This window comes from Haplochromis burtoni, unplaced genomic scaffold (genome assembly GCF_018398535.1).
Source record: "Haplochromis burtoni strain Fernald_Lab_line unplaced genomic scaffold, NCSU_Asbu1 Contig_244, whole genome shotgun sequence".
NCBI lineage: Eukaryota > Metazoa > Chordata > Actinopteri > Cichliformes > Cichlidae > Haplochromis > Haplochromis burtoni.
In genome coordinates this window covers 155,381-165,688 of record NW_024582605.1, presented here as the reverse complement: position 1 = coordinate 165,688, position 10,308 = coordinate 155,381, and the positions used below count along the sequence as shown (strand labels likewise).

Genomic DNA, 10,308 nt, shown 5'->3' with positions numbered 1-10,308 from the left:
TGGAATTAAACTTTTTTAAATAGTTTATTTTGAAAAGGTAAAACAAAGCTACATACAGGTATTTACAGTTTATTCACCCCTAAGTTTAAGCTATTTTTGAGACTCTACAGTTTCTACATCTAACATTTCTTCAGGTCTGATCTGCTCTTAAACTGGGTCAAGGACTAGTTTACGCTCGAACATGAATACTGGCTTTAAGTGCTGTGTTCTGTCTGTTCACAGTGACAAAATCAACCAAATATATCAAAGATTAGAACGAGAAGTCTTCACTGCTCTGCCTCCATGTTGTGGCACATACGAGACATATGTACAAATTATCTACATGTTTCAAATTTATGATTACAGTGACGTTTGAGGCTCTTCCTCCCGTCTGAGGAATCAGCCGCGTCCATTGATGTGATATGGGTCGGCTGCTAGCATTGGTTCCTGGGACTCCTTCCTGTTCCTCTGCAGCTTTGGCATTATCGGAGGTGGCGGTTGACTCACAGTAACATGGTTGCTTCTGTCTGGCTGCAAATTAAAAAGAAAATCTTGTTTATGCAAATATGCCGCACGGTTAAAGCACCACACGTCATGTTCTGCATGACAAGCAGTTTTTCTTGCATCTAGAAAAACAACGGACTTTAAAAAGCCTGTGCTTAAGGAGTGTCCAAATAAACATTTTTTATATCTTCTGCTTTCAGAGTTGCTGAATATAGCTGCATGAATGTGCTTTTAATCTCAAACAAGTTCATACAAGTTGATTTTCATACCAAACTAAAACAAGTGACTACCACACATAAGCCTAAACTATGCAGAAATGTGATCGGTCAGTTCATAGAAAGTTTTCTTCTAGAAAGTATTTTATTATGCAGCTACTTTACAACTGCTAAGGAAACGTACCGTTTAATGCCACAATTTTCTTGAATGTTTATGTCCTCCTGCTCTTGGCAAACCATTTACCGGTAGGCCAAAAAAACTCTTTGTTGGTCACTTCATTAGATATACATGTTCAACTGCTTGTTAACACACATATCTAATCAGCAAATCACCTTTAGGCATGTGGACATGTTCAAGATGACTTGCAAACTAAACATCAGAATGGGGAATAAAGGTGATTTAAACTAGATTTTCCATTATAACCATCTCGAGGGATTATAGAGAATGATCCTAGAAGGAGAAAATGTCTTTGATGCCAAAGGCCAGCGCAGACCGGCCAGACTGCTTCAAGCATGGAAATAACCACTAGTTACAACCGATGTATGCAGAAGACCATCTCTGAAAGCAGCAGCAGAAGACCGCAACAGGTGCCACTCGTGTCGACTAAGAAAAGAAAAACGAGGCTACATTTCACAAGTTGTGCCTTCTATTGTCCACAGTTGTGCAAATGTGTGATGCTATAATGTTAACATGGAACAAAATCTCCGACGAATGTTTCCATCACTCTGTTGAATTTATGCCATGAAGAACTAGCAAGGTGTACCCAATGAAGTGTCCGGTGAATGAGTATTGCTGGCTGATAAAGTGTTACATGGCAGTTTTTTAAATTAATTTGCAGAAAAGTATTTTTAAAATTTCTTTATTTTTCACTCATTTAAATAAAAAGCACATAATAATGTTTAAAATTAAACCTACACAAACTGGCTGCAAACGATCACCTTCCCTGTGACTCCCTCATCTCTCCTGACCTGTTTAGCCTCTTTCACTGTTACAGCCCATACATTATTCTTTAATGGTTCATTAAACATGTATAATCATACAATCATGTCTAACCTGTTGTAACTGAAAAATCCAGTTCTGATAATCCTCCATGCAGGTACAAGAGACCTGCAGCGGCTCCACCAGTTCACCTAAATCCAAACAAAAACAGTGATTATATGAAATGAATCACATATTTATTTTTGCCCTTCCAACGCTGCATTTAACTAAAAATACAAAGATACCACGTGTGTAGAGTGTACCTATCAGTTCAAACTCCAGCCGTCCAGGCAAGGCTGACCTCTCAACTGCTTTGACACTTTGTCGGGGCAACCTGCCCTGTTAGAATGACAGAAAAGACAAGTTGTTTTCTAGATGCTGCTTTAAAGGTTTTAACAACAGGTGAGCTGGGCTTCTGTCCTTAAAGACAGATAACCATATAAACAACATCTCCTCTCACATCATACGCAGTCGAAAGTCTAAAAGCTCAGCCAGAAACTAAACATGTAGAGCAGTCTGAAGCCTGAGCATCCACTTCTCTAACAGTGTATATATAAATATGAGCGAAAATGAAAAAAGAATAGTTAGTTCATCATTTTGGAAATAATTTTCTACTACAAAGATACTGAATGATGAAGGCAGAAAGTTTGAACTACCATGTTACCTACCAAAATAACAAGGAACATGTCATAATTACTGGGACACTGGGAAGTTTTGCTGTCACAGCAGCAGAAAAGGTGTTATTATGGATTTTTCCCACAGAGTAATTTTGCAGTACCTCATATCTTATAGTCAGGCGCTTGTTGTCAACAGATAGAAGCACGATGTCTTGAGGGAAGAGAACCATCAGTCTTTCTTGGAGACCCTAAAAGAACAAAGCCAGCATGCCTTGGTTACTGTATGTGAGCACTCACATTTCCTGTTATACCGTGTTATCAAAGGAGCTTGCAAAGAAAAGCGTCTGGACTTCTTTAAGTTGCTTGAAGACGTTTCACCTCTCATCCGAGAAGCTTCTTCAGTTCTAAGGTCAACTGGTGGAGAGTCCCAGATTTAAACCTAAAAAAGTCCAGACGCTTTTCTTTGCAAGCTCCTTTGACTACCATGACCTGGATGACTGAGAACCTTCACAGACATATACCGTGTTATATTTCCAATTTAAAGGACGATCACATTAATTTTTTCTAGGATTTTTATACGCTTTTGTCGTCTTTTGAAAAGACTTTTTGTGCATTGAGCAGCTTTATGGAAATTCTTGCCCATGTTCATTTTAGATAATCTGAACAAAGAACAACACTAATCTGAATCTCACTTCTGCCCATGACAGGGACAGAGAAGTGACTTGTTGAAGACACCCTGAACTTCTCTGTCAGTAAGTGCAGCTGTTTTTGCCGCTGTAAGCCTCTGTGATCTGGGGTTATCTCTGTCTCTGTTACCTGCTGTTTATGCTGCTGATAGCCACTGTTAGTGGCTGTTAGTCTCTGTTATCTGGGATTAATCTATGTTAGTTGCTGTTAGCTGATGTTAGTCTCTGCTACCTACTGTTTAGCTTCTGTTAGCCACAGTTAGCAGCTGTTAGCTGGCTTTCGAGATACTTTTTTGAAGTAGATCTAACTCGGACACTTGTGAATAAACTCTCATATGATGTGAATGAGAATGTATATCAACCTGTTTATCTGAAGAAAACTGTGTTTTTTCTTTTTGTTTGTTTTTAGAACACTCCACCCTAACATTAGCTGACATAATGTTAGCTTATAACCAGCTGTTGTTGTTGTTGTTTAGCCGGCCTGTTGGCAGCTGTCTAGAGGGCAGGGTCACATGTCTAATCTGCTGGAAATAAATAATTGAGAAAATATCATGAATAAATAAGCATATTTAAGTTTTTGTGTGTTAAAACACCCATATTTTGGTTCAAGAGATGATGCTTGATTTGATGATGTAGAGAATGACGTTTTATCCAGACGCCGGTCACATTCTTTATGATAAAACACAGCTATGATCTGTCATATGGTGAGTCTGCATTCGTATGCCTATGAGTTTTAACATGTCCTACGCAGGTGGCTGGTCTCTAGTCATATATAAAACGCAGTTATGCGGAATAGCGATGTCTATCTCAACAACTGTATTCAAGATGGTGGGAGGACTGTATTTTTAATTGGATTAATTCTAAGTTTATGAGATTGCATTAAGTTGTAGGAAGATCGAATTACACACGTATCAATGTATATTTATGAGAACTCATAGCTGAAAAGAGTGAAAACTGCTACATGGTGATAGAGAACAAGGTTGCACATCCTTTTTCTTAGGAGCTGAGGGGAAATATGTGCTCTTGTCAATTATGGTTCAACTTGCATCATGTGGTAAATGTAGAAGGAAAGAGTACTGAAAATAGGGCTCTTTACACTTTTCTGAGGCCTTTAAGAAGTCAGAAGAAAATGTCTTTCCATGCTGAAAGACAGCATGTATACATCATGTTCATTGCATTCATACAATATATGAATGCAATGAACATGATTTTAACAAGACTTTCCAGTTGTGGTTTGTCATAAGTTAGTTGCACAATGTTAATGTCATAGTTACCCAATCCTTTTTTACCGTGAATGAGAACTCAGAGCAGTCTTATTATTAATTTGCAAGCAATTTTTTTTGGTTCCCTATGATGGCTTCATCATTTCCCCAAAGACTATTTTATCATTCTAATAAAACAAGCTCATTTTTATTAGGATTTTAAAAAGAAGTCAAGTTTCTATTTAATGATCTAAATGGAAATTGCCTACTGTCTAATTTTGGTGATTTTTGTGCCCGCCAAACAGTTGATCATCTTTAGTTTAATATGTCAACACACAAAAAATGTTTTAAAAATATGTTACAGAAAACTTTCAGAGGACGTTGAAGAGTATTTACTACCTGTCTCTGTGTGCTGATGATGTGGACAATAGATACGTAGCTCGGCTGACCCATGTGCTGTATGGGCGAGCCCTCCCATTGCCATATTGGAGCTTGTAGTAAGTATTTTTTCAGTTCTTCTCTTTTCCAGTTCTCATCACATGGTAACTAGAAGAGAAAGATGTGCACAGTGTATTTTACTGACATGTAACTACAATACTTTGGTACAGTTGTAACCAGATGCAGTGCAACAGTTAGTCAGTACTAGATAGGAGAGAGCGCAGTGGGAGGGACTCATGGGTTGGATCATGGCCTTGTATCTCCTGTCTTCTGCGTACTGCATCCATTTCTGTAGGTCTGCCGCACTGGCACACGTGAACACCTTGGAGTCCATCACTGGACCTGGATAGAAGAGGGAACAGCATAAACCATGCTTAGTTTTTCACACTGCTTTGCACGTCTTAGTGGAACTCTGTAATTTCCACGGACTCACTGCTGATTTCAAACATGTGTGGCGAATGTGACGCGTCCAAGTCCAGAGAGACAACTTGGAAGGAAAGTCCAGAAAGGGGAAGAATGCCCTGCAAGATAAACGAAGACAAACTTAAAGAAATGAATAACACCGACGATTAGATTCCTGTATTAAGATTGCAGTGCAGAAATTGCCTGACAACAAAAACCCAACATTTAAGAATTTAGGACATTGATCCCTAAAAGTTCCTGCAGATTTATTGTGTTTCTACACTTTCAAAACATAATTCACCCTACAAAGTTTGGAGATTTTCATCAAAAAAAAGTGAAAGGTGTTTGGGAAGGTGGCAGGCACAGTGGATCTGAATAGCTGCATTATAGACGTTTGACAGTATATTTGGGGTTTGACCCATAGCTGGAAATAAAAACTTAAATCATTCTATTTTCACCTTTTGCAACTTGGAAGTAAAATTCTAACCTGTTTGAATGCAGCTTGATGCAGGGTATTATGACTAGGGTCTAAAGTTACAGTATACAGTTTTCTGATCACAAGAGACAATTTAATAAGTTAATGAATTAATTTTTCATTATTAATAAAGCCAATGTGTGAAAAAAGGCATGTGCATGTACAACACAAGGATCTAAAGAGCCTTCCATTAGGTGACCTCAGTAGCCTGGGAGGGGTAAGGTTTCACAGTGGCTTCAGCAGTGGTAATGTCCCATGCCTTTTTCCAAACCTTGGTTCATGTGATGACGTAAAAGGCTAGTACTGGGTCAACGACCCCCTCATAAGGAACAACCCCCACTAGAATTTAAATACACATACATGTAGTGTATGATCACACTTTTAAGCTGATATCATGTTTAAAAGGTTTGTTGTTTATGTCGACCAGTTTGGCTTGGGGTCCTCATAGAATGAGTTAAAAATGCTCTGTTGTAGCTGTTTTCTGCAGGGCACAAATGACAGCCCGTGATTTAATTTCCAACACCCCGCAGCTTTATTATTAACACCCACTTTTAGTTTTATGTTACACTACACTAATCCAATAAAGGTTTTCACTTCTGTGAAAGAATGTGTTTAATTCAGTTTTCCAGTGATCGTCTGCTAACATAGCATTTCTAACCACACGTCTTAAAAAGTATAAAGAATACCTCATAAACAAAGTCTTGCCGAGAGTGGTCCAGAGAAAGGATGAGTAGGTGGAAAGAGAACAAAACCAGGAAGTGTTCTTGGGTTTCCTGCAGAGGCACAATTCACAGGATTTAATCATTTTCACTGCTTTTTTAAAAGGGCCACATAAACACATGTGTGGGTGCTAAGTGACTTGTTTATGATATTTAACTAATTTATAACTAATTAAACTAATTTAAATGTGATTTTTCTTATTGCAGCAATTGTTTTCATTTTATTTTGTTGCTCATTTTAGTTTAGTCTAAATCCAAGGACTGTCTCACACATTAAATTTCTCACTCCTTTTGTGTGTTACCATATTACCTGTGTGTAGCTGATGTAGAGAGACACCAGTGAGGAGTGGATGATCTCTCCATACATGTGGGCAGCTTGGCCCTCCCAGCCCCTGATTGGCTGTTGGGAGTATATCCTTTGGTGGAGCTCATCTCTGCTCTTTCCCCACAGCACCACCTAGAGACACAAAAATATATCACCCCATGTCTGTGGCTCATTTCATGTGTCTTATTTTTGTCTGTCTTTGACAGCAGTGTTAAAAGATGCAAGATTTTCTCTTAAATAGAGAGAATTAATTTTCTAGTGGGTGGCCATTTCCCCCTTCCCACTGTCTCGTATCACTGTATTTATTTATAGTCAGTATTAACACATTGGCACATGTTCCACAGAGTCATGCATTACACAGCAAACCTGAATGTATTTCACCATTGCAAGGCTTGAATCACTGTCTTTAGGCAAACTTTGTGTCTGTCTTTAGGGAACAAATACAGAGGTAAAGTGTAAGAGTTGAATCAAGTCTGAGAACAAAGCTGTGTCTAGCAATGTTTCCTCTCTTGTATATTTCCTGTAAAGTTTGAATCACACCAAAGGGGAATGCAGAATATGTCACCGTTGCATTGGAAATTCCTACAGCACACGAGGTCTCGTCTCACCCCGGCTGAGCACTACAAGTGTTAATTCAGACTCAACCACACAGCATGCTCTGACCTTGAAAAGTGCACGATCAAAGTGTCAAGATGTTTATTTGTCAAGTACACAGCACACACACATAGCAACCTCTTGTTCCAGGTGTGGTATTGAAGGTCTGCGTGGTGGCTGGGGCTGCTCGTCTCTGCTGTTCCTCACAGACAGCTGAAGTCTGGTTTCTCCCAGGCTCCACACACTGAAAACAAACACGCACTCTTGCTCAGTGAAGGTACAAACACTTTAATGCATTAGTCATAACTGTACTGACAATTAGCATACATGCCAAAATGGTCGATTTTTGAGTATAGTCATGCAGAGCTGAAAGGAAGTAGATATGATTTCATATTATTGTTTGAGAAGTAAGTTAAATTTTGACTTTGGACCATTCACATTTTAACATAATTCTAATTTATCTAATACTGGGCCATGAAACAATTGAACAATTTGTGCCTGTTATGGCCATAAGAGGGTTATCCTCTCTCTTAGAGCAGGCTGACTACTTGTATTTGTAGGAAAATAATAATAGGTCCTTGTAATTGAAATATACAATAGTTTTTAAGAACATTGTAAAATGGCTAAGCACAAGCATTGTCCACATTGCCAGAAATTTAAATCAATGTATAAATATATGTTTGATAGATTGATTGAGGGGGAGCATTAAGCTACAAGAGGTGTTTTCAGTATAGATATTTTTGTATGTTTTACATAATGTTGTTATATAATGTATTAAACCTACCCAGGAACTAGCTAACTATATGACTGAGCTATAAATGTGTGATAGGGTCGGAGTTCATAAGTGTTGGTTCCTCCTGCTCATTTTTGAGCACTAGAGGACTTTATTTTTCTTCATGTATATGCTCTATTTAGTTCTATTTTGTATATATGACCACATGCTTGAAAACCGTCAATCAATCAAAACTCATTTTCTGAGAAACATATCAAATGACTGAGGCAGGTGGTATAACCATATATAACATATAACCACATAATGCTGGCCTGGTATGGCCACAGTATAGACACCTTCTAAAGGCTGTTTCCGGCAGGATGACATGCCATAATACAAAGTTTAAACAGGTTTCTTGAACACAACAATGACTTCACACACAGTTCAACTTCACATTTTATATTATGATTGTGTAATATAATCACTGAGTGCATTCAAGAAGCCATGTAAATAAACCTGGAACTCTGAAACAACACAAAAACAATCATGGCTGGGGACATAAAGTCAAGTTTAATAATAAACTGACTTGAAGTTGTTATTACTGTTAGATATTTACTGATCTAACTCATCTGGTGATTAAAGGTTATAGCTGTTTTTGTTATTATCATACTCTTATCATACTAGTGACGGCACTAGTTAAGCAGGTTCTCCTGAAATTGCATTATTTTCTTGTATATAAACAAGGTCAGCATCAGTATACTGAGCCAGTCAGTAGCTAGCAAGCGCACATTCTAAGACATCTTTGAAACACACACTTTTGTGTGTGTTATGAAATACAAACATAAGTGGCTTGCCTGATAAGCAGTTATAATTAAAGAGCTACACATAAGGAGCAGAAGCTCCTGCAGTGATTAGCTTCTGCTAATCCCCCAGCCTTTGAATGAGAGGGGATTTGTCCCGCCCTTACTCTGTATTAAACCCCTCCATGCTTCAACCATTGTCTTATAGTAATCTGCTAATCACATCAGTGCAGCATCACTGAGCACCCAAGTTCATGTTGAGTAAATAGGAGCCAATTAGCTCTCCTGTCTTGTGTCTCCATGAGGTGCTGATGGGCAGAAATCGAACGCGTGTCATTGGTTGTTCTGCAGTTTTTGTTTTCTTTTTCTTGTTGGATTTAAATCCAGTTTTAAAGTTTAAAGTGCTCTGTGTGACAACACATCCTGTTACTGTAAAGCCAAGCATGTAGTGTGTGTGGTATATCCTGTACATGATAACACTGAATATGCTGCAGTGCTGAAAAGGATTATGCTTGCGTTTTACATTATCACCTTAAAAATGTCAAGAATGAAATGCCACAGAAAACCGCATGTGTTGAAAGAGAAGCAGCTCTCTTTTCACTTTACAGCCTGCCACCGCTTCCTCCAAAACACAGAAAAACCACATTTAAAGTGACTTTAGAGATACACTCAAAAAAATACTGAGTGAAATTCACACGTTGCCGTTCTGTTAACTGTTATTTATATATATATATATATATATATTTATATAGTTAACTTTTTGTTGCAGGATCAAAATACAGTGAAATAAAATTGTTTGTTTTATTTTTGAACAGCTCCTAGCTTCAAACACTAATCTTGCATTTGTGTCTTACCCTAAATTGTCTCCAGAGAGTTCCAGGAGCTCAATCTCATCAGGGCCCACCTCGTCCACTCCAGTATGCCTCTGGGTCACACTGCAGCATCCCATGACGGAGAAGGAGTCTGTCCCTCTTTACCTCGTCTCAGCTTCTGTTCCACACACTGAGCACCATCTGTCTAGACAATCATCCAAACAGTTTGTGCGTGCCTCATTAAAACCAAAGAGATAGCAAAAAAAATTGGGGGGGGGGTTTAGAAGAGGATATTGTGCACAGGAGCAGGGGATGAGGAGGCGGTGTGCTGCTAAGCTCTAGTTCCCCCTTTTTGCCAGCATTCAGTGTGTATTTCCACAGAGCCCTGAAAACAAAAAGCTTTTGAAGAGGAATTGAAGACAAAAGTGGCAGGTTTTTGTTGAATCGCAGCGTAGTAGTTGTTCCTTCCTTCCTGTCAGTTGGCCGTCGGCAGATGACTGAGCAGCTTCCTATTTTACACTCTGAACTTACGCTGGGAACCTGCTGATGTATCAACATGATAAATAAAAACTGTTTTGTCACAAAAAGACGAGCCGACCAGATGAAGGTCAAAAACTATCATACCTCCTGAAGTTGATAAGACAAGCTCCCTCCTTGTTGTGAAACGTGTGGATGAAGCAGTTATCTTATTGGGAAAGATGGGGCCATGCCTGTCTAGTTTACATGCGCTGAACTTGACTCTGAGTAGCCAAGAGAGATAATTATGAGTTATGACACAGAGAGGTAAAGGGCTGCAGTCAAAACAAGCTACAACAACTGTAGAGTGGAGCCTCTCGTTGATCTTCCTGG

General features: G+C 38.8%; 1 protein-coding gene across 2 annotated transcripts; it reads right to left on the bottom strand.

The window, feature by feature from the left end:
• Positions 1 to 5: 5 nt before the first annotated feature.
• On the bottom strand, positions 6 to 10,254 carry LOC102310392. Of its 2 annotated transcripts, none has more exons than XM_042227135.1 (12): positions 10,084 to 10,254; positions 9,502 to 9,660; positions 7,274 to 7,379; positions 6,527 to 6,673; positions 6,184 to 6,270; positions 5,054 to 5,141; positions 4,826 to 4,962; positions 4,582 to 4,728; positions 2,456 to 2,542; positions 1,941 to 2,016; positions 1,753 to 1,829; positions 6 to 510 (listed from the first exon to the last, which is right to left on the bottom strand). In XM_042227135.1, exons 2-12 carry the CDS (start codon positions 9,594 to 9,596, stop codon positions 379 to 381), a joined length of 1,179 nt encoding a protein of 392 aa, XP_042083069.1. In that variant the 5' UTR covers positions 9,597 to 9,660; positions 10,084 to 10,254; the 3' UTR covers positions 6 to 378. The 2 variants fall into 2 exon arrangements, with proteins under 2 accessions (XP_042083069.1, XP_042083068.1); XM_042227134.1 differs by having other exon boundaries at positions 9,502 to 9,664; positions 10,084 to 10,236.
• Positions 10,255 to 10,308: the final 54 nt, after the last annotated feature.